This window comes from Colletotrichum godetiae (assembly GCF_030913485.1).
Source record: "Colletotrichum godetiae strain CBS 193.32 chromosome Unknown BDP55scaffold_31, whole genome shotgun sequence".
Taxonomy (NCBI): Eukaryota; Fungi; Ascomycota; class Sordariomycetes; order Glomerellales; family Glomerellaceae; genus Colletotrichum; species Colletotrichum godetiae.
The window spans coordinates 1-25,035 of record NW_026851279.1 but is presented as its reverse complement, the minus strand read 5'-3'; the positions used below and the strand labels follow the sequence as shown (position 1 = coordinate 25,035).

The 25,035-nt window shown below is 54.1% G+C and overlaps 13 protein-coding genes across 13 annotated transcripts; 4 read left to right on the top strand and 9 right to left on the bottom strand.

Annotated features, from left to right (window-relative positions):
- Nucleotides 1–5,551: 5,551 nt before the first annotated feature.
- Nucleotides 5,552–6,190, top strand: BDP55DRAFT_556555 (uncharacterized protein; the record flags this gene model as incomplete). Its single annotated transcript, XM_060569606.1, has 2 exons — nt 5,552–5,859; nt 5,920–6,190. 2 exons carry the CDS (start codon nt 5,552–5,554, stop codon nt 6,188–6,190), a joined length of 579 nt encoding a protein of 192 aa, XP_060427349.1.
- Nucleotides 6,191–7,434: 1,244 nt separating this feature from the next.
- On the bottom strand, nt 7,435–8,335 carry BDP55DRAFT_669950 (uncharacterized protein). Its single transcript, XM_060575341.1, has 2 exons — nt 8,095–8,335; nt 7,435–8,048 (listed from the first exon to the last, which is right to left on the bottom strand). Exons 1-2 carry the CDS (start codon nt 8,303–8,305, stop codon nt 7,651–7,653), a joined length of 609 nt encoding a protein of 202 aa, XP_060427348.1. The 5' UTR covers nt 8,306–8,335; the 3' UTR covers nt 7,435–7,650.
- Nucleotides 8,336–8,819: 484 nt separating this feature from the next.
- On the bottom strand, nt 8,820–9,548 carry BDP55DRAFT_669948 (uncharacterized protein; the record flags this gene model as incomplete). The annotated part of the gene is made up of 1 exon (XM_060575340.1): nt 8,820–9,548. A coding segment is annotated over one exon (729 nt), but the record flags the coding sequence as incomplete, so codon positions are not given.
- Nucleotides 9,396–10,033, bottom strand: BDP55DRAFT_669947 (uncharacterized protein). The gene has a single exon (XM_060575339.1). It carries the CDS (start codon nt 9,920–9,922, stop codon nt 9,653–9,655), a length of 270 nt encoding a protein of 89 aa, XP_060427346.1. The 5' UTR covers nt 9,923–10,033; the 3' UTR covers nt 9,396–9,652.
- Nucleotides 10,034–13,330: 3,297 nt separating this feature from the next.
- On the bottom strand, nt 13,331–13,998 carry BDP55DRAFT_221914 (uncharacterized protein). The gene has a single exon (XM_060566086.1). The coding sequence runs from the start codon at nt 13,821–13,823 to the stop codon at nt 13,365–13,367; it is 459 nt and encodes a 152-aa protein (XP_060427345.1). The 5' UTR covers nt 13,824–13,998; the 3' UTR covers nt 13,331–13,364.
- A 1,516-nt stretch (nt 13,999–15,514) lies between these two features.
- On the bottom strand, nt 15,515–16,610 carry BDP55DRAFT_669927 (uncharacterized protein). Its single transcript, XM_060575338.1, has 2 exons — nt 16,145–16,610; nt 15,515–16,080 (listed from the first exon to the last, which is right to left on the bottom strand). Exons 1-2 carry the CDS (start codon nt 16,190–16,192, stop codon nt 15,700–15,702), a joined length of 429 nt encoding a protein of 142 aa, XP_060427344.1. The 5' UTR covers nt 16,193–16,610; the 3' UTR covers nt 15,515–15,699.
- BDP55DRAFT_669921 (uncharacterized protein) lies at nt 16,588–17,096 on the bottom strand. The gene has a single exon (XM_060575337.1). It carries the CDS (start codon nt 16,831–16,833, stop codon nt 16,615–16,617), a length of 219 nt encoding a protein of 72 aa, XP_060427343.1. The 5' UTR covers nt 16,834–17,096; the 3' UTR covers nt 16,588–16,614.
- Nucleotides 17,097–18,970: 1,874 nt separating this feature from the next.
- Nucleotides 18,971–19,537, top strand: BDP55DRAFT_730478 (uncharacterized protein; the record flags this gene model as incomplete). Its single annotated transcript, XM_060579691.1, has 1 exon — nt 18,971–19,537. One exon carries the CDS (start codon nt 18,971–18,973, stop codon nt 19,535–19,537), a length of 567 nt encoding a protein of 188 aa, XP_060427342.1.
- A 701-nt stretch (nt 19,538–20,238) lies between these two features.
- BDP55DRAFT_633964 (uncharacterized protein) lies at nt 20,239–20,793 on the top strand (the record flags this gene model as incomplete). The annotated part of the gene is made up of 1 exon (XM_060572620.1): nt 20,239–20,793. One exon carries the CDS (start codon nt 20,239–20,241, stop codon nt 20,791–20,793), a length of 555 nt encoding a protein of 184 aa, XP_060427341.1.
- Nucleotides 20,794–21,601: 808 nt separating this feature from the next.
- BDP55DRAFT_669915 (uncharacterized protein) lies at nt 21,602–22,151 on the bottom strand. The gene is made up of 3 exons (XM_060575336.1): nt 21,925–22,151; nt 21,680–21,880; nt 21,602–21,647 (listed from the first exon to the last, which is right to left on the bottom strand). The coding sequence occupies exons 1-3, from the start codon at nt 21,998–22,000 to the stop codon at nt 21,631–21,633; spliced, it is 294 nt and encodes a 97-aa protein (XP_060427340.1). The 5' UTR covers nt 22,001–22,151; the 3' UTR covers nt 21,602–21,630.
- BDP55DRAFT_717214 (uncharacterized protein) lies at nt 22,132–22,837 on the top strand (the record flags this gene model as incomplete). Its single annotated transcript, XM_060578369.1, has 2 exons — nt 22,132–22,367; nt 22,414–22,837. Exons 1-2 carry the CDS (start codon nt 22,219–22,221, stop codon nt 22,835–22,837), a joined length of 573 nt encoding a protein of 190 aa, XP_060427339.1. The 5' UTR covers nt 22,132–22,218.
- A 528-nt stretch (nt 22,838–23,365) lies between these two features.
- BDP55DRAFT_633962 (uncharacterized protein) lies at nt 23,366–23,845 on the bottom strand (the record flags this gene model as incomplete). The annotated part of the gene is made up of 1 exon (XM_060572619.1): nt 23,366–23,845. One exon carries the CDS (start codon nt 23,843–23,845, stop codon nt 23,366–23,368), a length of 480 nt encoding a protein of 159 aa, XP_060427338.1.
- A 373-nt stretch (nt 23,846–24,218) lies between these two features.
- On the bottom strand, nt 24,219–24,819 carry BDP55DRAFT_669909 (uncharacterized protein; the record flags this gene model as incomplete). The annotated part of the gene is made up of 1 exon (XM_060575335.1): nt 24,219–24,819. The coding sequence occupies exon 1, from the start codon at nt 24,748–24,750 to the stop codon at nt 24,220–24,222; it is 531 nt and encodes a 176-aa protein (XP_060427337.1). The 5' UTR covers nt 24,751–24,819.
- Nucleotides 24,820–25,035: the final 216 nt, after the last annotated feature.

Below are 25,035 nucleotides of genomic sequence, written 5' to 3'. Positions count from 1 at the left end.
ACAGCGGCAGCAAGGACCGTTTGCCTGTCTGGAGGACAACGCCAACCAGTAGCCTTCTCCGAGACGCCGGCTTACCGTCGCCAAAGTCGCCTTAGAGGGCGTCCGCTTACGGGCCGCAGTCCGACTGCAGAGGATTGATCGCCGACACCCGCTAGTCGCGCGGCTCTCCCATCAGGGACGCAACAGACGAGACTACAACGGACGGCTGAACTTCTGCCAAGATGCGGAAGACCAGCGTTCCTCAATCACAGTACCTGCCAAGCTCACAGGATCAGATAGTAGTCCAATGCAAAGAAGAGGCTGCGAAAGCTTTCGAGCGCTGGCTAAAGACAGTACCGGAAAGCCATATGATCGTCTTCTCGGACGGCTCCAGGGCGACGAACGGAGCCGTGGGGTACGGCTTCGTCATCTACCGAGACTCCAAACGCATAACGCAAGGGTGCGGCCGACTCGGACTAGCAGAAGTGTTCGACGCCGAGGTCGAAGGGGCGCGAGCCGGCCTCAGAAGGGCTCTGCTCACCACTCGCGGTCATCCGATCCACATATGTATCGACAACACCAGCGTTATACAAGGTATCCGCGGCAAGGCGCCGGACTCGTCACAAGAGGCGTTCCTCGAAATCCAAGAAGCAGCCAGAATTTTTGATATACGGACGCACTGGTCTCCGGGACACCAGGGCATCGAAGGAAACGAGGCTGCGGACCGGCTGGCCAAAGAAGGAACGACACTGCCGGCGCGGTTGAGTCAGATGGCAACACTAGCAGGCATCAAGCGGCTTGCAAGGGAAAAACTACAGGGGCAGCACAGGAGATGGTGGTATAAAGAACGTGCAGCAGGAGCTCAAAAACAACATCGGTCTCGTCAGGCAAGAAATCGGCCACGTCAAGCAAGAGCTCAAAAACGATATCGGTCTCGTCAAACAGGAGCTTAAAGAATTCAAGGACAACGTCAAGGCCCAATACCAGCGCCTTGAAGCCCAGATCCGTCAATCCCATGCCTACATGCGGAACAACGCTTTAAGGAATCCGACTCTCCCCATCCGCCCTGTTGTTGTCTATCGCCGTGAACAAGGCATCCTTGAACCCGAACTTTCACGATTTCCCTGAAACGCGAACGAATTTTATTGCTTGAGGGATCCTCGAACGGATAGGCATCGGTCTGTGTTAGCATATCTCGCTGCTATCTACGATGTTCAACTCAGAACTACAGACTATCCTTCAGAGGATGCCAGTAGCGACGACGAAACATTCCTTGGCCGCCCCGATATTGTGGTTGAGAAGCTGGAGGACATACTTGACTTGAACGAAGATAAGTTTGATAAGTTTAGGGAAAGGCCACGCCAATTAGAAACGCGCCCCCCCTCGAAGCCTAGCAAACGCTCCCGGATTTTCAACCCCGACGACAAATCAATCCCTAGTCCACGCCGACAGAAACTTGAGCTCCGTCTGACCGACTCTGGAGATGAAAGGCTACACATTCACGATACCGGAGGCCGTCAAAGTCCGACAAGCATCGCTTCAGAAGGCTTGACCAATGCCCGTCTCGAATGGAGGACCCGCTCAACCCCTTCCTCGCAACGTCCCCGAATAAACAGTACTCAAGGGCCCGAGCCTGTATCTGCCGTATCTGAACCTCGACATGAGACAACGAAGCTTGAGGCCGAGATACCCAAGCCTAAGGACACAGTTAGCGACAGCCAGACACATGCATTCACGAGTCCGCGGGAACTTTAGGCTCTTGCCATTGAATCATGCCGATAGAGTCAATGACGTGTCTCTCGACAGAAGCCCCGACGCCCTCTACTGCCTCTTGGGCAACCCACGGGAAGCGTTCACTGCTTTCGATATTGCAGGTCGCCAAATGACTCACATCATGACCCTTCTTGTCTTCCGTCGCAGCAAGGTCCCCGCTCTCATCATTGCCTAACGAATTGGCCGCGACGCCATTCTCAACAAGGCCGCCTATGACCAACTTCAGACCGTGGCTCCGGCGTCGCCGTTGACCATGCGCCTTTGCCCAGTCTGTACTTCGTCAGTCGACCTAAGCGACCTGGCGGTCACGACTGACAGATGTTTGCCGATCTGCCCCTCTGAGTTTATGGCCTCCTGCCATAAGGGCAAAAACGAAGCGCTAGGCGTCGAAGTCGGCAAGGACAGCCCCAGCGATGGCGACATTGGCAGAACGCTTTGGCGTCGGTGTTGATAGAGCCGGTAGCCCGTGTCGACAACGAAACGGTTACCACGCCGACGACGTTGGACAGGCGAGGCGTACACCAAATCCACGTCACCCCCGCGGCGGAAGTTGTCGTGCAGGACATCTCAGCCGCCTATGGCTTCCAAGTGCCGCTGAGCAACCCCTTCGCGTGCCCCATCTCTAGGTTCCGCACAACGAGCGGGCTGGTAGCCACCAGCAGAGCCAGAAGCGGCACTCAGCGAGCAATTCACGTCTTCGGCCTGAATCTTAGGGGACCCTTGTGACTAACGTCTGCCACGCCTAAGCGTTATTGTCGACGCGATTCAGACACCACAGCCGTTGGACCTCCCGGGCATTAGCCGGCCTCTCAACCTCTCCGGTGTATATCTCCAATTTGTTCACCAAATCGAATGATCAAACCAGCCGATAGCTGTTCGGAAACACAGGGAGTTCCAGGGGAAAGTGCGCATTAGGTCTGCCTTTGTGGTTAGTGTGGCGTGAATTCTTCGCTCCGGTTCAAAGAGTGTGGTTTTTGCTGTTGCAGCACTCATCAGAAGTACGTGTAACTTTCGGCTTTGTTTTCAGGCGTCCAGTCTATCAGATCCAACAACCCAACCCTGTCTTGATTCGTACAATGCATTCTGGTTCTTGTCCTGTGACATTGTCTACTACTGATTAAGAAACATTGGTTCATATGTGATTGACACTAAGACACCCTTGCTGGGCATGTTCGACGAGTTTGATCCCTGCGCCATTACCTCTATCATTAGTAGGACTCTGTGGAGGGCTGTGTGGACGAAGAAAACGACGCGACGCGTTGCCTTAGAACAAAAACGCTGACCTGCGTGACTACCTACTTACCTGCATAAGCTGTCGGCTTTTTCAGTCGTACTCTGTTACGATAGGGGTGTAGCTGGACCCATTGGCCAGCAGATCCATCAAAGGACCAAATGCAATGCGACGAACATACAGGACTAGCGTAACCCGCTTCAGCCATCGGTATCCAGTCGGATAATCCGCACGGCTGCTCAAGCACTCTCCGTGTGATGAAAGATAAGAATCAGCTATGCTTCACTGCAAGAGGCTCTTTGTCAGAAAAGGCGCCCTGTCGTTCGTTGACCAACCAGAGTTCCGCAACGAATAAGTGTATCTTTCTTCCAAAGGGACAGAAGACAGAATCAAAGGGTCGTTTATTGCGGCCGCCAATCTGCTTGGCACGGCGCTATTGGAACAGCACCTGTAGATCAAGCTTGGCTGTTGGAAGGGCCACAAGCGGCACAGGAAATGAACAGTTAACCCCTCGCGCCCCAGACCGACACTCTGGTTGGCCCTCTTAGGGCATGATATATTTATGGATCAGGATATCATACCATTCTAGGCGGGTCTTGACGAGAGTGACTTGCAATGACGGGCCTTGTACGCCCGCAAGCGAGGCTAAGGAGCGCTAAATTGATTTCCAATGCGATTACGGATTGGTTCTTCGAGGGCGTCGCTAACGCCACAGCGCTTGCTGTCCCATGTGGTGTGACCATGCAGAGGCGGAGCCATGCCGGAGGGCCGGTACTCCACCGGCGCGCTCAACTCGCCATGGCTTCCCTCTCTATGGCACTTTTTGGGAGCTGCGGAAAACGAGGCCTACATCTACAAATGATTGCATAGCTAATGAGGCGCTATTGGGTTGTCAGTCCCACACTCTAGTCAATGACGGGCCTGGTACGCCCGCACCCGATGTGAAAGATGCTTTACAGCTGCTATGGTATGTTTCCACAGGCAAATATCCGGAAACGCCCGCTCAGCTACCGACCCCAGTTAAGCCTGACGCGCTGATGCTGCTTGGGCGATCAAAGGATTGTTGGTCTGTAGCCCACTTAAACGTGCAATGTAACCATTCTTCCAAGTAAGAATGGCCTAGACAAGGGGTGTCCCGTTGCTCCATTTTACAGTACGGTATATAAGACTTATCCGCGTAAATTACCTCAGAGTATTCACTGCTATTCAGTCTAAAAAGCTCTTGCGTCTGGTATAAAAGCAAGTCAGTTCCTTGTGTCAAGAACAGAACGCAACGTCTTCCTTGACCAGTATCTATTCTTCATACGAACACATACTACCTTGCGAACAACATTTGCCAAAACATATGAAGACTGTGAGTGTCTCCTTAGATTTCTGTCTTCAACACTGAGTGCGACCCTGAATACGCTTATCTGTTCTAACGAAGCGCATAGACAATGTGTACCGTCACCACCAATTACTACAGCTGCGGCCATGTCCGTGGCTCTCCAACAACCGTTACGTGTGCGAACCCGAGAACTTGCGTCAAAAACTACGTCGATGGAAGTACAAGCTCCTCCAACTGCGGAGCCACTGCATGCAACACTCCTCCGTCATCACTGTAATGCCAACTCTTCAAATCTGGAGGTCATATTAGAGTTGTAGGAAAAGCGAATGGCGAACAGAATTCAGGATTGAGACATAGCAGAAAGGCTGGTGCCATACAGGCAGGCTGAGGCAAAGGGTCAGAAATTGCTTTTACACTGTGTTCTTGAATAAGACCCATGTTGCATAATCCAATATCCACAAACGGCGTTGACAAGTGCAGTCTCTGTAGTACACAACATGGGTCTAAACTAAGAACACAGTAAAGACGCTTCTGGCTTTACTGCGGAGGTCATCGATGAATGTACTTGGTGGGTCTAGGTATGTATCCCGTCATCAAAGGGATCCACACATGTCTGTGCGCAGAATGATTCCTAGTCGCAAAGACGGAAACCAGATTCGACTTCTACTGTACTGTAGTCGTTCCTGCTTCACTCTTGTTGATATCATATGTAGGCGATCGCAAAAGCATGCAATCCTTCCCGAAAACAGACTGCCAGGTGGAGGGCAGGCAGCGTCCAGCTGATGCTCAAATGCACTTGGCCCCAATTGCTTCCTGCAGAGAGTCTGCGGCTAGGGTAATCATGAAACCGTTGCATGTGGACATATAACGGACAACCAGGATCATGAGCCAAGAAAAATGGCGAGTAGGAAACCTGAGCAAATGCCAATAACGACCGACCAACGCGCAGGGCCACACCAAACACGGCGTGCGTAAGCGCGAACAAGAAGCCGCTACCTAATCATGATTGATAACTGCTTGCTGGTATGCAGAAGATTAGTGGCTTGTCACACATCTTTTGTGGATCAAGTATCACTTAGGTATGGCAAATCTCTAGGGTGTGTGGATCGTGCAGGGGTAGGCCTAATAAAATCAGCCACATGCCCAAAAGTATAAGACCGTCCACCTAGCCTTCCAAACAGAGCACTTCCTCATTCGACCATATCACTGAATTTCAGACGGCCAAACCCAAACGTGCTGTCATGGCTCTTGAGCTCTACATCCCGCCCTGCATCAAATCTCCTGCTGGCCATCTGCATACACCTCGTATTGAACAGCCCCTCAGAGTCCAGATCGAAGGTCCGCGAGAATCAATTCAAAAGCTTTTCCCATCTATGGTGTGGGAAACCAGTCTGGTAGCACGGAAATTTCCTCAAATAGCTGGTCCAGCGCTTGCAGCACTGACGTTTCGGCACATTTATGGGATGGACGTCCGTCCTGATGTCCGCGGTGATATGGTCGTGCGGGACGAATACATGGGATGGGTTAGAGAGGATAACAAGACATTAGAGTAAGACCTCATCTTATCCTGATTAGATTGATTGGAGCTTACAAACGTATCTCTTAATAGGGACATTGATTACTATGGTGTGACGTTCGATCATCTAGTTCCCCTTGATGATGTCGATCCCGAAGTATTACAAATCAACATCATTGAGATGGATGATGATCATGGCGAGTATGCGAATAAATACTTGTCATTCTCAGTTAATACATCGGAATACACTGGGAAGAGAGTATTGGCTGTCCCTAGATGCTGCCAGAAACGAAAGGGCACACAAGATCGCCAAAGGGTGAATGAATCGGTCTTGGAAAGGGATGGGCGGTGTTCAAGTTGCTGAGACAAACCCTATGTTGTTGTAATCGACAATTGTTTGGACCTCGAACAAGTGCTTAAAGGCCGAGATGCTCAATTAACTGACAATGATGTTGTAACATGTTTCAATAGCGACAGTAGCGAGCGGGCACTTATATTGGGAACAGGAATCAATTACATAGCTTTTCATGACCTGTAAAGACCTAGCAGGCATTGCCATTCTGCCTATATTCATCAACATAAACACATGCTTGGAGATAGTTTGGAATCTTGGGAAGGATGATAGAAAAGCGCAATGCACAACTTATGATCAGCCAGTCTCCCATACACCTTTGGTGGCTTCGCGCTCGTATGCATATCATCCGCTCTAGAACTCTGACGATCGACATTAAATAGAATCGTAGTAATAATCAAATCGCTAAGCTTTAGATATCTGATACGACAAAGATCGTAATCTAAATGATGTTTTGATAAGCCCGCCAACTTTGGCAAAGTTCGCTCGTCCCTCTTCGCCCGACGTCGCCCGTATCGCCATCCACAGCTGTCTCTTAAGACGAGTGTCGCTCTTAACCATCATTGACGGCACTCGCTTGGGGCGACGCATGGCTGACAAGCGTGCTGCGAGGTTATCGCATGCTGAACAAGCTCTAACGGACGGATACAAGCAAGTTATTTACATATGCTCTTGGTGGTGCGTTGGCCATAGTTGCTCCGAGGGCCATGGGGCTGCCATGGTGCCTACGCCGGTTTGGGCTTTACGACGAGCACACGGCTATCCAATTGACCTTTCGGCGTGTGTTGTGGCGCTGTTTTTGCTCAGATTTCAAAAATTTCGTTCTCGCTTTTGTTGATGTTTTTCTTTCGAGAACATCCCGGCGGTAGCTAATCTTAGCCTGCTCGAAATCCACTACCGCGATACTACTACAACTCACCAGCTCTTCGCAGGTGTGCAGCCGGCAGATCTTTCTCACGCAGACACAGAAGCTCGAGTGAGTTTTCCACGACGCCGCCTGAGGGCCATGCGACAAGTTCATCGACCACCGCGGACATAGCCAGTTCGATATTCCCACGGGATACAGCAGCTACAGACCCGACGTCACGAGTAAGCACTACTTCGGAGAAACCCCGTCTTTTTCTGTCAGCCCGGTTCGCCGATGTTGGCGAAAGGTGAAATTGCCAAAGAGGGCTGGACAAGCCAAGGCCAAAGACGCATATAACGCTACGGTGCAGATGGGCCAAAACACAAGGGTTTTGTCAAGGCTGTCACCCGACTTGCCAGCCGAGGAGAAAATTGACGAGCGACTGTGTGGTGAGGCAGACGTATCCCTCGCTGCTGTGACCGAGACGATAGCAACGATGCTCGATCTTGTGTACGTACTATATGCTGAAGAGTACGGCTGCCCCGGCGAAGATGGACGCCAAATTCTTGGCCGGCGAGAGATCTGGAAGCGTTGCAAGATTGATTGATTTGCAAACGACTGCACCTCAGCTCTCGTCTCGGACGTTTCTTCTCGCCGCCCTGTGCATCTTCCTTGACAATTCCTTGCGTATCTGGTCCGGACTCAGGCCTTGGAGCTCCGGACAGAAAATTATCTCCCTGTGTTTGATGGAGCCACCGTCGTCCTGTACCGAGCAGGACCAGTAACGCAGCTGCCCGCTTCTACTGAGGCATCCGTACACAGCTTGCCGTTGGGCGCCCGAAGATGCTAGCCAGCCGACTTCTGCGTACTCTAGACGCGCACTCTTTCTGCTATTCGGTACTCTTTGTGATGGTTTTCGTTTCGCTTTGTTCTTTTTGGGCAATTTTCGTAAGGATTGCTCTTTGTCGTTCGGCTGTAGTCGGGGACGTTGGTGCTGGTCGGGCCGAACTGCTGCTTTCGGGACTGTGAACTTGTCAGCGCCTGTTCGCTATGCGTACACAACACGTACCTGGCCTTGAATATAAGAAGATCACGTCGTCGTCAGAGTCGTGGCCCAGTGGTGATGTCCTCGTCGTTGCGGATGCCGCGGCTCTTGGAAATGCGTTTGTGGTAGATGCTGATGTGCTCCACGTACTAGACCTCGAGCCTAGACGTATCACATCATCGAGGTTCTCATTCGAACTCAACGCCGTCGTCCTCGTTTCCGATACCATGTCCATCGACTGGGTGTCTGTGGTCTGTGGTCTGTGATGCATGCTGATATGAGGCCGCAATGGGTGCGCCACTCGACGGCTGGTGTATTCGACGGGAGGTTAGAGAAGCTCGGACGACGTTGCCCATCATTCCCGGACCAATCGGGGCAGGCGGGATCAAGTCTCCCTTGCAGCAATTTAGGCCGGTCTGAGAAACACTACAATTCACGCTGTTTCTGGGCGCACGATTACTCATAGGGCATTCATGTAATTGGCCCAAAGTCAATGGCTACATTGCTTGAATGGCTGAGCAAAGGATCAACGTGCCAGCCAATATCAGGAAAGAACATGTTGAATAAAATAGTGTGACAGAGTACCATGTTCGCACTGCACAGGCGAAGCGCAGCGGCATGGATCCGCCTGCAGTGATGCTGCGTCTTAAGATAAGCCTCAGCCCAAAAATCATTCTTCTTAGCTACGCTACGCATACCAATTCAGAGGAACCGTCATACGTCCTTTCCTTGTCTACCAAACGCACACCCTACCGCTTCAATCTCGGCTGCTTACGGCTTGCACCCTCGTCTTCTTCGTCGTCGTCGTCGTCGTCCCGTCGCCGTTTCTTACGATGATCAGAGGTGCCGAAGCACTGCTCGAGCTTTTGGCTCCGCACCAGCTGCTGCACGGTAAACGGCGAGCCGCTGATGTCGCGACCCTCGTCGGCGGTCTCCCATAGGCGAACGGCGAACGACTCCTGCAGACTGGCCACGCGAAACTTCACGTCCAGACGGAAATGGCCATCTGGGAAGGCTGCCGGGTATGACGCAAAATCACAAGCTACTTTATGGCCGCCGACGCGAAAATACGCCTTGCCGCTCGCGAGCTGCCGCATCAACGCCGTCAGGCTCTCGGAGCGAGCGCGCAGCCGGCAACATATCTGCCCGCGGCAGTCGTACCCCCCATCGGAGAACAGGTACGGCCGCGAAGCACGCAGCTCAAAGACGAACAGCTCTGCCCTCGCGCACAACACCAGACGTCTCAGGGCGGGGAGGCCTTCAAAGGTGCACCCATCGTCTTCTTCATCGTCGAAGCTGGACAGGCTGTCCAATGGCGGCTCGGGGCCGTCGAACTCGACATCGAAGCGGAAGAACTCACCGGATCGACCCACCTTCTTCTGTGCGACGACCCGCTGCCAGTCGTTCTTGTTGCGGTTCCGGAACGCTCGCGCCAGGCGGAAGAGGAAGCAGTCCCACCACCCGCCGCCGGACGAGCTCTAGGAGGAGCCAGTGCCCATCGAGGCCAGAAGGCTTGGGTGTGGCGCTTCAGGGAAAAGGGAGGCTACCTCTTGCAGCGCGATCGAGGACGGGTTGTTGGCCACTAGGCCGCCGTCCTGGAAGGTGCCGAGGCCGTCAATAGACCAAGGCGTGAAATAGCTATGGCATTGTTAGCGGCGTTTCGCAGCACTCGGTTGTGGTTATTGTTTGCGCCATCCAATTGTAGGATGGTGAAAATAGAGCGAGACGCAAGAAAAGAAGAGAAAAAATGAAAAAAGAAGGAGAAATGGACAAGGAGAAAAAAATTAAAATGGAATAAAATAAATAGAAAACAAAAAGGGCTGGCACGGACTACGGAGCAGCGGTTGCACATCGGACACTGCAAACCGGATTAGCCATCTAGTCACCGGAAGCCACAGGCCTCCCATAGAATCACGCGGGAAACCACACACATCTCCCACAAAGCCACGCGGCCCCCATCGGTGGTTGTCTTCAAGAGTTCATAATCTATACAGCCCGTTAGCATCGGCTCGCGGACTTCGAATCGCCTCAAAGCTGACGGGGACGAAGACAGGGACGGAGACGGGGAGGCTACCGCGATCGCCGGCCCGCTGGCCCACTCCGTTGTAGCTGGTGAAGATGCATGCGCTTGCGTCCTGCACGGTGGCGACCGTCATGCCAACCATGGCGCCCATCGTATCGGCCGCCGAGTAGTCGGCAAGACTTCTGCCAGAACCGAACATGTCTCGCAAAGCCTTCTCGATGTGCTGCGACGGGTACCTGCTGTCGAAGAGGAGCAAGGCTGCGGCACGCACGACTGTGGCAAGAAAAGGGATCCGCATCATCAGTCGTATGAAAGGACCTATGATGGGAACGGACGGAACCCGGCGAGGCGTGAACGCGTGGTTCGAAAGGGACTCGAAGCGCGCGATGCACTCATCCACCGTCCACCCGTTGATGCAGAGGGCGCCGGCGCTGATGGCACCTGTCGCGATCGGTCAGCCAGGGGAGTCGCCCACATCTGCACCGGCAACAACGACAGCATCCCGCGACGTACCTGAGCTCGTCCCGAAGACGACGTCAAAGTTCTGCTGTACCGGATGGCCGGGCAGCCCGATGTCGTCTTCGAGCTGCTTCAACACCTTGAGGGGGTACTTGCCCCGCGTCCCGCCGCCGTCGATACACAAGACCCGCACCGACGCGGTGTCCGGCTTCACACGTATCTGCATGTCAACGTTTTGTCCGCAGAGGATACACTCGGCGACTTCGATGAGCCACGGGTCGGCCGCACTTGCGACGCCAAATACCTCGACACAGTTTAGACAGTGACCGTGACCGCACGCGGGAAAGACCTGCGGAGCGCGCCGCAGACAAAGGTAGCACGTGCTGTCGGACTTGAGCTGAGCCCAGTCCTCCGCGAAGGCGGCGACAAGCTGTCGATGCAGCGACGCCGAGGCGTGGCCCGTCGTCAGCTGCCGGAACATACGGACCATCTGGGCCTCGACCATCTTGGCGAACTGAGACGGCAGGAGGAAGTCGGTGGACCCTTCTTGCGCGAGGACGGCGGTGCCGCACACGTTGTGGCACACGTCCTTGTAGAACATCTGGAAGACGTCGCGCGGATCGAAGACTGCGGGCCGTCAGTGAGGACAAAAGGTGACGCATGCCTGCGGACGTACGGTGCATTCCCGGAGGGTACTGGTCCAGTATGAAGCTGGAGGCGATGACAGGCACGGCGAATCTCTTCAGGTCGTCGACGGAGTCGCAGTGCGTGAGGAACCCTGCGAGGTGCGCCGGCAGATCCGCCGCCACCGGGTTGTCGAGCCGGGAGACGGCGAGGAAGTCGAAGGGCGGCGCGCCGGCACCGCCGACGTGCTCTGTGGCGTGGCGGAGAAGGCCGGCGAGGTGGGTGGCCGAGAAGAGGCAGCTGGCGAGCACGCGCTCGACCCGTTTTGTCTCCGTCATATAGGACAGCTCATTGCTGAGTATGTCCCAACGCAGGGAATCAAGGCGGCGTCGGAGAGACTTAGGTGTCTTGTCGGCCAGGCTGATGACGCGGACGCCGTGGAATCGTTCGGACACGTTGGCGCTTGTTCGCTTGCGGACGGACTGTAGCAGGCGACTTCGTGCGGAATCCTCTTCGTCGCCGTTCACGACGACCACTAACCAGGGCCGCACCGACGATGTGGACGGCGTACTCAGGTCCAGCCACGACGCAAGACGCTGGGCGACGACCTCTACGCCGCCGATATCGTCGGCAAAGAAACACACGGCATCAGCAAACGGGAGAAGCATGCGATTATAGACATGATCGCCAGCTCCAACCGTTGTGGGCGGCATCGCGGACGGCATCGCGGACGGCATCGCGGACGGCATTGCGGACAGCATGGTGGATGCGGTGCTTCCACCGTGAGAGACCGGTAGTGGCCTTGCTACAACTTCATGGCAGAGCGTAGATTTCCTCGGCCTCCCGAGCCGCTTGTGGGGCGGGATATCGGCATCGGCAATCAGCGTCGGCCTTGCGCCGGACGCGCCGGCCGGGGCGACGGAAAGGTGGATCTCGCCGTGGCCCCGGGTCGTGTTGGGCCTGGTGATGTCCACGCCGAGTCTCTGCATGGCAACCCTCTTGGTCGTATTTCCTATCAGCACGAGCATACTCGGATACTGGCTGTCTGGGCGTGGCAGACTGTCCAGCAGTCTCGGGGCACGATCCGAGCTTTCGACAACGTACGCCTGGTCTTTGGTGGCCACGCGCAGCCAGCCAGTGTGTTTACAACGGGACATGTTGCGCACTGGATCAGGAACAGCCACACCGGGTAGACGAGGCGCGCGCCTGTCTTATAGGCAGTACAGAAGGCAACTCGAAAGCCAAAATGGGCTGGGAGGATGGACTCTAAGCCCGATACCCTGGATGAACCTATAATCGTCTGTGATCCAAATGCCAATACTCTGAAGCCATTTGCGTCCGAATCTTCATTCAAAGTCAAGCGTAGGTCCATCCGGCTTCGCAAGTGAGCTTTCCAACACACATCAAGTGCGGGAAGATCGAATTGGCGCATGCATTCCCTGGCATGACAGCACATATCTTATCCGCTGTCTGTAGTTCTATCTCGGCGCCGTTCGGACAGTGGCCCATCCATGCCCCAGTGCTATAACGTACTCCTATGTAGTTTGCCAAGACCAGACTCAACCGTCAGATCTCCCATTGCACGGACGTTTCCGACGGCGGACTAGAACCACACCATGCTCGTCAACATGGAGCAAACGCTGTCGGGCGCATAATGGAACATGTCATTCACGTCTGTCCAACAAAATTGTTGTCGGCCACAGAGGCAGCTGCAGTAGGGCCAGTGGACGTAGCGCCCACTATCCAGGTTCCAAGCCCATAGCGGATCATGCATGTGCTCCAGGCCGTCTTGCGTCGAAGTACTCGGTGTCGGCGTCGGATACTCGGTGGAGGTACCGCTTTCCGGCTGGCTCCTCTCGGGCGACGTGAAGCCGCCGGCAAATGACCAAAACCCATCTCCGCCGCGATCACTTCCCGACACGTTTCCCGGCGAGGCGTCGTGCAAAGTGGGCGCGCAAGACGGAGGAGGTGATGCGGCGCTGATCCTCCATCTGGATGACCCCTCTGCTTTCTTCCTGCGACTCGCCCGGCGATCCGTTCGGGGCTTACGCGTTGGTTGGAATTCCGTCAATCCTGCCTCAGCGAGCTGCCAGAGGGAGCCTTTCCGTTCCACTCGTTGAAAGGCCTGTGCACCACAGATTACGACTTAGCGGGAAAAACTACACCGTCACATCGCTGACGCAACTCGCTAGCGTACCTTGTTCACGCTCAGGTTCGAGCGAACGCTGAATTTCCATCCTTCGCCTCCTTTGTTGGCTCTCCAGGTGTTTTGCTCAAACCAGTGGTAGAGTTCGCCCAGCCCCATTGCCTTCGTTTCCTTGCTGTGGAGTGCGATGTAGATGAGTTGCGCGAACGTCATCTTCTGCTCGCCTTCGTCCAACCACGTGTTAGCGGTCGCCGATGGTTCGATGGCTGTGCCAGGCAGGCGTGGGAAGGCCAGATCCACGCTGATGGTTTGGTGTGGTGCGCCATGTTGTGCTGGCACAAATTGCGGCTGCAACAGCTGTCTCGTGCTCACGTCCTCATGAGACGTACGGTGGTGCGGTGGTCGAGGGAGTGGAGGAGATTGGCATTCGGAAGGAATGGGGGACGCGCGAACAGGGTCCATCGGATCACGTTGCTTGCTGCTCGACGATGGACGAGCCATGTATTCAGATCAAAGAGTCGAGGCGGATACTGTATGTAGCTACATTCGTGAGCGCCAGTGAGTTCAACAAAGCCATCTATTTGACAAGAGCTCTTATTTCGCGCTCTTATTCGTGAGCCATAGCTTGGTGTTTTTCCCATTTGCCGTCTCCCAGTCGTTGGTAGCATGGCGTCCAGCGCCAGAATGAATTCCTCCCCCAAAGATTGACTGCACCATTTTCGCCATGCCCGTACTGCGAATCAAATGCTGTCGGAGACCCATGACCAAGGGACCAGGAGCGACTACGGATTTTCGGCTCCGTCGGTGGTAGGATCCGAGAGGGTATCTCGCCACCAACGACCTACCCTTACATGCGTCAAACAAGGGAGTTTGGAGCCATCCACGGTGGACAGCCGAATGTAGATGTCGTTGTCTGGGGCTCGCAGAGTACGCCGCAGGAAGTGGCCGATTGTTGCTTCTACGCTGTTGCCGGATCTGTGCTGGGAAACAAGCTACCAGGGCCCAATCGACTTTGCTGTCGACGGCTCTTTCTCAAAAAGAACGCCCGCCGCCGTAGTGGAACGGCCAGAAACGGCTGCGGCTTCAAGCATCTGGGCCGGCCAGGCGCAACGCAGGACGGGCTCCGACCGCATTGCCGCGGGAACATGGCGGGCTTGGGGATTCGTCAATCACCATTCATCCCATCGCACAGCATGCAAGGTACGATCTCAATTTCGAGCGCCCGCAGGGCTAGCGTCATGACGCCTGAGGAGCACTGACAGTCGCTAGCAGTGGGTCGTCTTCAACTTCCCTTTCCACTAATTTGCAGTCTGTCGCTGGTTCGGTGCCAGAGTTGAATTGCGGTAAAGAGACCGCCTGTCGAACCACGTACGAGCAAGGATGTGGGGCCGCAGCTCTACGTGATTGAAGAAGAGACGGGCGAAATCCAGGTGTTCACTGCACCAGAAAGCTACGCGAGATCTCATTGCCCATTGGAAGCACCGCCCACCAAAAGGCCCGGAAGTTTGCACGAAGAAAACATCATCACAACATAAGGCCTCGGCGGCAATACGGCCTGGAAAACTGCAGCTGGAGTATTGGCAGCCTTTTCGATGTAACTTTCGGAACATGCACCATACAGAAATACCCTACTTGATTCATGTACTAAACTCGTCGCTGTGTGAACTACCTCATGACTCCTTGCGCCGCCTTTCAAGTAGCCAGACACCCGTCAGACTCCAACGCCTAATAATGGCAATGTTTCCGTGGACTCTAACTTTGCGTCGCTTTCCTTTCACGGATAACTTGCAGCATCATGCCCGCGAATTAACCCTTCATCATAGCTCATCATAGCTCATCATAGCTCATCATAGATTCCTGAAAGATACTGTCCCACTCTCCCCTTTCTCATGACTTGCTGTTATGTGTTGTTGCTACGCCCAGAATAGGCCGGCGGTGGGAAGGGCGGCACGTCGAGGGCCACGTAGGACTGCCGATCGACCTCCACCGTGGTGGTCACAAGCACGCCGTCACCCGTGTGCTGCGGCCCGGGGCCGCTGTCTCTGCGTATCTGCGTTTTGTGGCGCCTCAGTCTGTCAACAGACCGGGTCCACCTGTGTTTCGGACTGTCCTTGCTGAAAAAGCTCTCCGACGCCGTAGACCGACGTCGGGGCCAGACGCTGACGAGCAGCAGACGCAGACTGGGCAAGCTCGCACACAGCATCGCCGTCGACTGCTCGATGAACGACCACGCCACAATATCGACATGATCCCATGTCTCGTCGAACGTGGTGCTGTACTCCACCAGGTATCTGACCCGGACCGCCGACGTCACGCACGCGCTGTCTGCCGTGTGAGCCTTCTCCTCCCACCCTTCTGCCGGGACGTGAGACCTAACTCACAAGGACCCAATGCTGAACAGCGCGATGACGGCTAAGCGTCGCCGGAGAGAGATCTTGAGCCGCCACACGTAGGGGACCGGCAGGAGCAAGATGGCGATGTCCTCCGCCATGGCGAGTCCGCCACTACTATAGCCCACAGCTTGCAGGTTCAGACATCGGCGGTCGGTGATGGTGCGGTCCCATATTGACTGCACAGGCACGCATTGCGTCGCGAACGGGATGATGAAGAGCGTGCCATGCAGTAGCAGAATGATCTGAAGGCCCTGAGCAATCCTCCGAAAGGTCTCCGACGGGAAAATGCGGCCGAGGAAGAGCACGATCGACAGCTTCACGGCGGCTTGAAGGACGGTGTAGATCAAGTTCCCGACGTACAGCATCTGACTCGGCGTTAGGACGGGGTACCACGAACCACGAACAGCTGGCGGGCCCAGATCACCGAACCTTTCGGATAACGACCCCATTACCAACCGGTATCGTCCAGTAGTGCATGCCGAAGCCGATGCTTGTAATGTGCAGGTAGACCGCGGCCAAGGCGATGAGGAGTGCCTGGCAGACGACATCAGAAAGGATTTCTTGGAGAGTTGGGGTCAGGTACCGCCGCGAGGATGGTCATGTAGTCGTCCCTCCATAGACCACCCGCATACTGTTTGCTCGTGAAAAGACGAAGCGTCACAATGAACAGCACAAGGCTGCAGCTGATGATGAGCGTCCGTCGGACTTCCGTCCTTCGCGATGCTTTGGGATACGCTTCGCACAGGGCTCCCTCCACCGTCGCTGCAGCTTCAGAAGGTCAGATGGGCTTCCAGAGAGGAAACAGCGGGGCCAACTTAGTTGATCGTCAAACGGGCAATTCGTTTGCACACATGTCGAAAGCTCCGATTGGACAGCAATGTCGAGACAGATGCACGTAGTCACGTCTTCGGGATTGCAGGCGGACGTGATGAATGTGCTGCTGATGCACTCAGACTAGATGGTAGATGCTTTAGCGCGACGAAAGCCTGGCTGATGTCACAATCACTCACAGCACACGACGGGACCTGCGAGAGGATCTCGACGGCCGACGCTGCATTCACGGCGGCGACAGCAAGCTGGAGGACCAGCACTGCGAGAGTCCATGATCGATGAGACATTGCATATGAGATGTCGATGAGGAGCGCGGAGATGCTGACACAGACTTTAGCGACGGTGTCACCGGTGTTTCGACGCTGGCCGAGCTGGCATCCTGCAACTGGAGGTCGCTCCGCAGCGGGAGAGATCAATGAAATAGATAGAACGTGTACATACGATACTGTACGAAAAGATACTTCTGGTTCTCGTCGCACGCAGCCGACGAAACTTGCTTCCTGTTGTGAGGCACGAGAATGACAAGAAGCCACTTGCGCCGCTGGTGGGCAGTTTGCGGACGAATGCCTCATCGTACAGTACGCCTCCCCTCCTTCGACGGGAGTTTCGCAGCAATGTTGGGCTCCGTCTCTCCAAGCTTCGTGCTTTGCAGCCTGGCTTAAGGCGGGCGTGGTGCTCTACGGCTCCAAGCAAGCCATCGCCAGCAACAACAAGGTGTTGTGTATGTCATGGTCTCAAAGGTGGAACCCTCGTTGCCCAGTACAGATCACAGGGCATTGTATGCAGAGCACTCCCTGGACGTTTGGCGAATATTGACGCAGGTCGGCGCCTCACACGTAAGCCACACAGAAGTCTGAAGTAATATGAAATCCTTTTTGTAGGATAGTTATGAGCAAAATGTGTAGAATGACCCCCCCATGCGTAACAAACTCAGCAACTACTCTATATCGCCATCATCTTCTTCTGCGCCAGGCCCGTAGCTTTCATCTGAGACGTCTGAACCGCCATAATCGTTGTCTAGCCGCCCTCCTTCCGACATATCTGAGTCTTCGCCGGATTCAACGTCAGAAATGTCAGAACGGTAAGGCTCGCCGCCCTCGCCGTCAAACAGGTCCTCGTCCACGTCACACACTGAGTGCCCACCCGACTCCGACTCCTCGTCGCTGAGCGTGTCGAGAAGTAGCTCGGCCGCATCTGCAGAGCTCATCTGGAAAACGGCCCGTGTCCGGTGCATGGTCGCCTCATGAGTGTCGGGAAACAAGATTCGTACGCAGCAGTACATATATAGCATCTTTCTCGACACCGAATCGTCGCAGAGGTCGAAAGTCGCTGGCAAAGTCCCGGGGTGAACGGTGTCTTCCGGCGCATGGATTTCCCAAATCCGCGCGGAGAACATCAGAACCTGCTCGAGCACTTTGATGGTGATGAGCATGTTTCCAAAGTCAAAGTTCAGTGCCTTGTCAAACTCGAACAACAAGTTGGTCCTGTTGTCCGACGGGCCATCGTCACGTTCCTCGGGCGCTTCGCGGGCTTTCAGGCACGCCAGGAGCGCGGCGACCTTGACGACGAACTCTTTGCCTTGCAGTGGCCCACACAGGCAGCTTATGATGTAGGCGATGAACCGATCTCCGGCGGTGCTGTTCATGTCTTCTTTGACTCTGTTCAGCGGCGGGTACCACGTGTCGTCGGTCAGTCCGTTGTGAGGGCAGTTGACTGCCAGGCAGATAGCGAGGCAGCACCGCTCATCTTGTCTAAGCAGGTTGGTCCTAACTTCCGTTAGCAAGATAATCTTGTGGCAATGTGATAGTGCGCCGCTCACCACATTGAATCCATGGTCTCTTCCGGCGCGTCTGTGGTGATTTGGTAGCCCAGCTCATGCCACCGCCAATGAAGAGATTTATATCATCAGCACTATGGCTCTAGACTGCCTTTGTTTCTGGTCAAGGCACATTGTGCTCTTCGTGCGTGTAAGCCCTTGTCGACATCCGATACCGTCTTCTGAGAAGCGAAGTTCTACGCAACCGGATTTTGCAGAAGCCACCAACAGCTCAGCGGTCAGCTTTTCGCATGAATGGCCATTTCTGTATGGTCTCTGCAATGATGCCGGGACCGTAGAGATAGTCTCAAAGTTCATAACTGTGCTGTGCATACGGCATCCATGCATGGAGTGTGCTATACATACAGAATCAAGACGGAATCATCTGCTGGCTCACGCACCAGTGAAAGCTCTGGCTTTTCGCTCATCGAGTTGACGACGAGAGCAGCCCGAACAAGACCAGACGACCTTGCCATGGCTTACACAAATTACATCTCGTCTACATCTGGCGTAAATTCCGCGGTTGGCAAACGCAGTGTCCGTCCTCACATAAGATGATCCATGTCACGCATTTCGCTCGGCAACCCATCGGCACTCCACCCATTTCGATGGCAAGCCGACATGACGGCCAGACCTTTGAAGCGCCCTCGCGATCAAACGGTCTGCCGCGCCTACCAAGCGACATAGACAACGCAGTCGCGGCCTTGGGCGGGAGAACCCACGCAACCGACCTCGCAAACAGTACCATACAGTCTCAGAAGGCACCAGTCAGTAAGGAACAACGTCTGGAAGAACTTGTGAGAGACTCCGGCCGCCTCAGGCAAGAACTTGACTATTGGAAAAGCTTGGCTCTCACAGGAACCGCCTTGATGTCCGACGTCGAACAAGTTGTGGTACAGCTTCGAGATGTTTTCAGCCGTTTCGAGAGCGTCATGAATGAAACAAATACTATGCCTGCGGAGGAGAGATTGGCCTCTGGCCATCCGTCCGAATCTCGACAGAGGGAAGACGTGGAGGTGCAGATTGGAGATGAGCCAGACTCGCCAGGAGTAGAGGATGACCTCGACGTGCTCTTGGCTCCAGTCAGGCGTGGTCGAGAAGGCTATGACTTTGAGGCCGTCAAGCCGGAGTTGAAGCGGAAGCAGCCACCATACAATCCCGGAGGTTGGCTCTGATATGGAGCGCACATGGTCTCCACCGGGATTCGCCGAGTCCATGTTTATCGTGTGATATCATAGAGAGATATAGAGATTTCATGCCCCTGCACATAACTGTACATATCACCGCTGTCATTAATGTGAATAACTTCTGTCATCAAGAGTTGAAATGGTGTCACGCTGCTGTCTGACATGGCTCAAGCCCTCCAAAGTCGCCGTCTTGAGGCGTCGTAAGTGATCCATTTCTGAAGATCGCCTGAGTGGTGTTTCCAACCTCTTCCCTGTGACTCGCTTCCATCTCTGACAGATAATGCAAATGGAATAGCCAGGTATGTACTGTACATGAACGACTGCTTGCGGTTTTAGGAGAATAAAACGGCTCATTCATAGTAGCACCCGTATCTCGTTGATATTGAAAATCAAGCCTCTTCAAGCCTGTGACTGTTCCAAGCCTGGCTGATCCGCTATTCTCTTCGTCCCATATCCGACTGCGAGACGCTCCAGAATCGTCACCAACCTACCAGAAGAGATACTTCACCGATGAGCCCAAAATGCCCTTCTTAACCAGTTCGCGCGATCAACGCCATCATTCCTGATTGCCGGCTAAACACACTGCCACGCGCCGCACACCTTTTCAGTATATAATACATAAGGGCGACCTCTAATCACGGTCGAGCAAGATCTTAGCTTAGACTCAACCCTCTGCACGTTTTCCCCAAATGCCCAGGTCAGCGAAGGAAGTACTCGATTATGTCGTGAACATCTTCTTCACTGACAATACATGGCATGAAACAGCCGCTAAACTCAAGGCCAATCCCATTTTCTTTGGATCTGACTTTGAGCGACTTGCGCTTGGTGAAGACTGTCACGAGCTTCATCTCGCAGCTGCATCCATGGACTGGACCGGAGATATCCAATACGAAGCCAGGCTGGTCGACTCGCTGAGATGGCCGCGGTTCAACAGCTCTGGGGGCCTCTTGCGCCATCAGGGCCCGGGTCCGCGGTTTACGTTGAACATTCAAGAGGATAGGGATGGTATGGACGACCATACCAGAGTTCGAGCTTATGGTAGCCTGTTCGGCCAGAAGAGTGACGAGTTGACAACTTGCGTACTGTATTATAATAAGGGCCAGGGGTTTCTGGAGTATTTCTACATTCCGCGCCACCAGCTGCCTTGGAAGAAACGATACATGATACCTCTGCAATATTGTTTCTTGCCGAATAGCACGAAGCCCCTCGAATGGGTTGTGGCTGAAGATGTGAACATAAAATAGCATTGAGACGTATCATCGCAGTGCTGGTTGGCACACGAGTTTCTGCTGGAACCGATCGCGCACGGCATCTACCGCCAGCCCTGCGGTATCTGATTGGGTTCTTGTACTGGGTCCTTGTACGGAGTTGTCGCATCTGAGCGGGTAGTAAGATCTGCGAATTAACAGAGACATGCGTCCCATAGAAATTCAACCTTAAAAATTCAACTTCGACTTGCATGGCTGTACCGCATGTCCACCGTCGAGCGAGATGAACTGATAACCTAACAACATATGCAAGCTCATTGAGGCCGAAGTCAAAGGTAGGATACCCGCCGGCTGCGTATTTGCCCTGGACCGTTCGGACGTCCTTGTTGGCGTTGTTTGTCAACGTAGCAAACGGTGAGGGTCTGATGGTAATCAATAAGAACCAGATACCCTTGTGCTTTCGGGTCAGTAAATAGAAATACCTTCAAAATCGTCTTTGCGGCTGCCTGGCCCGCGCAGAGACTAATGGCCATTCCCTATCCAGCGCGCCCAATCAGCCGTGCCGCCTTAGACAAAGCGATAGTGTATTGATTGCTTCCTTCTCGGAGTGGAAGGCGATATCTTGGCAAAGAAGCCTGTTTGTTTGACATCACACATTGAATATCTGTTGTAACAGGGGCTGACCGCACGGAATCATCCCGGCCAGCCGGCTCATCCAAAAGCGGCTGTGATGCAGCATTACCGTCAGGAAGCCCCGCAGCCACGCAGCCAGTTGCAACCCAGATCGCGCTCCAGATGTTGATGAGCGTCGATTCGTGCGCAAGCACCAACCAGTCTCCTGATTCTTACACTCATCTTCGTGTTGGCAGAGCTTCACAATATTCTAGCCACTGGCCAGGTATCATCCCCCCCCATCGCCTACGGCGCTTCCGCTTCGCCGACCCGAATCCTTGTCCGACACGCGGACTCGTGCAAGCTGGCACGAAAATCAACAGCCATCTCCACGGCCGTGACGACCATTGACGACCAGTACTCGGCACCACCTGCGCAAGTTTGGCATGCCTAATTTGGCGAAGAGCAACAGGTGCGCAGTTTGAATCATCGACATAAATAGTGCGGCAATCTCCTCAGTCACGTCCTTCACATCCTGCTTCAGCACAGTCCAACACCCAACAACATACTCAGCAAACCCTCCGATAGCAATGCCTTCTCGAACCTCCATACAGTATCTGTTGGCGCCCATTGCGGCCACGCCGACACTTTGTGACGAGACGGAGGCTTTTCAAGAAGATATCGTCGGACCGCACACCCCGCCCGCATTGCTATGTCACCGTCGATAGGTATCCAGTGCCAACAAGCAGACATGGAATCTTATCTGATACCACAGGCCATGCCACGTCGGCGTGCTCGTTATTATCGCCTGCAAAGCTGACGTCCTCTGGGCAACCGACCTTCAACGATATGGTCTCGGTATATACACGGCAGTCCTCAGACGTCACGTCCTCGAGTATGGCTCTCCAGGAACAGATGTTCAGCGGATATCACAATGTGGGCTCCGCTGGCATTTCGGCCCAGATGTGTCCTATCTGTTTGCATACTGCGTTTATGAAGTAAGTATCTCCAAACGCCGTGAAGTAGTGAATGGTCGCTGATTAGCCCAAGTCCTTGTTTTCTGCGGTCCATGTGCGGTCAACAATGCTTCGACGTCTCTGGCTCAGCAGTCTACGATCCAGCCTTTCTTTATGCGGCTCACGATTGCTACTGTGGATGGTATGCTGGGTGCGGAATCTGTGTGTTCAAGCCAGTGGAGCATAGCATACCGAGCGGCTCTTGTACGGAGAGCTCACATCTCCAAACCGGGTTCACTGATGGATATCTGACAAACGCGGCTGATTCGTCTCACGCTATCTATGATGAGCCGCTCTCCCCGTGGGTCTATGATCTTGATGGCCGGCCTATCTCGCAACAGGGCTTTGTTCTTGGAAACGTCGACGACGGAGGTGTTATTGGGGAGAACGTTAGACCTACTACTCTTCCAGTATCGGTTTTTCCCGAGCAGATAACGGCATGGAAAGATTGAGAGGCCTCATCTTTCTTACTTTATTTCTTTTCACGTCCGGTCCTGTGCCGTTTTGTATCATAGCTGGTGGCATTTCGAATTTAGGATAGGATGAATGCAGAGAAAGAGTTGAGTTATGCGCGAGCGGGGATGCGGAAAGCCCATCTCTCCCACTCAGAGCCACCGACTGGACTGTACCGACGTGATCTCCAGGCTATGAGCCCGCAGGTCGTGGTGTTCTTCATCTACATGTAGTATCCAGACTCAAAATACATCACAAATCGGGGATAGGGTCACTTTTCCACGATCGGCCTGTTACATGCATTATCAGGTGGTTCTCAACTCGTTTCAATCATAGACTCTTGATTCTTCTTCACGTTCTTCTTGAGTCAATACAAGCCTCTTGTTCCCACTTCCTATTACCCCATTGGTGCCTGCCACAACTCATGGCAACATGACACATGACATCAGTGTTTACACTAATGTTCCCATCCTCTATCCCGCGCTCGGAGCCGTGCTCTCGTCTCCCTTGATAACTCTCTTGAAAAATCAGAACTTCTCCAACATGCTTCCTATCAGAGAACGACCAGCCGCCGTGCCGTCTAAGTCCACACGACGGATAAATTGAAGAGGCTCCACAGCCGGCGTACTGGCTTCAGTGGAGTCTTCCCATTCTGTCATTTCGTCCGCTTCGATGATGGTGCATGTATCGAGACTGCGACTGGAAGCATCCTGCTCAATCTTTGCTCTGGCAGATTTCTTGGGACGCCCTGTTTGACGTTGCTTGTTGCAGAATGCGGCGTTTGAAGCTTGGCGAGCCCCTGCCGCAGATTGACGAGATAACGGTCGGTCGCTGTTGGTGGTGTGGGGTTGGATTTGCTTCGTTCGTCCCTTCGAGACAAGCGGGGGGCGGAACGTCACTTGAGGGCCAGTCATGGGAGGCGCCGGTCGAGCTCGCTCCATGTGGGGCGACATGGAAGAAACCCATTCACTCACGACGTCGAATGAACGCAAAGACTCTGGGGACATTTTGGTTGGCTGGCAACGCCTCGGAAGTGAAAATGCTGTTTTCGGACAGTATCTCAATGGAACACTAGAACGCCAATTTCCAGCTCATATGTACAGAATCTCCTTTTGGGAGCTCGCGTCGAAGCAGTTGTTGAATCAGCGGATCCTTCCATGATCCAGAAGCCGCTCTTCGGTCTGGGAGGGGGTGGGGGGTGTAATTAACAGAGAGCTCCTTCTGGCTTTGCTCATCGGTGCACCCCTGTTCATTTTACAGTCAGATCGTCACCCTACTGCGGTAGAATCGCAAGAGGCAATGCACCATATCCGGTCGCTCCACTTGACGGCACAAGCTGATCCATGGCCCAGAGCGACAGAAGTTTGCTCCCTCGTTCGATCTAGATCTCTGCCGTTAAGTCTGCACCTGTCGGCCGCAAACCAACGAGCGGCGTGATTGAACCCCCTTTTCGCCGACCTCGTCCGGTCCACTCATTGTGTCGGTAGCCACTCTCAAGGCCTGGCGTGCACTGGCAACTCTCGTCGTGGTCGGCCATCAATTGGCCGTAGCTGAAGAGGTCCTCTTCTGCTTCCCACGTCGGACAGGCGTAGCCGTCCCACTTGACGGCGTACAGATTGATGCCATCATCCGTCTCGTAGCAGCCCACGATACACTGAAGACGGGGCGCCCAAGACGCGTTGCTTGGCCGCGGTCGCTCGACGCATTCTTGCCATACCTTGATGTACTCTCCGTCTTCGAAGACCCATAAAAGTTGATAATCGCCCAGCCAATCCCACTCGAGGGGGTTACGGATCCCCACGACCACACCATGGAACATGTGAGCGCCACTGGTGGCGGTGCAGATGACTTCGACTACCTCGAGGCACGAGGACCAGGCTGCGTGGACCGTCGAACCTCGCCGCACTGTCATTTTGACGCGGATATATCTTTGAGTGAGGTAGGTTAATGTGCATATAGCGTTCTCCTTAGGGAAGCGAACCTCTTGGAGATTGATGATGAGAAGGCTACGTTGTTCTGTAGGCATTGGCTATCGTCAGATAGATGGTCTGAATTTAAACAGCTACGTAGGCGGATACACGTCCACTGATGTCACGCAGCCGTATTCGCATGTGGTACATTCTCGGAGTCAGAGATGTCTGCTCTCTTCACCGACCCACGTTCTAGTTTGGGCCCCAAGTCCGAACTACTGCCAACA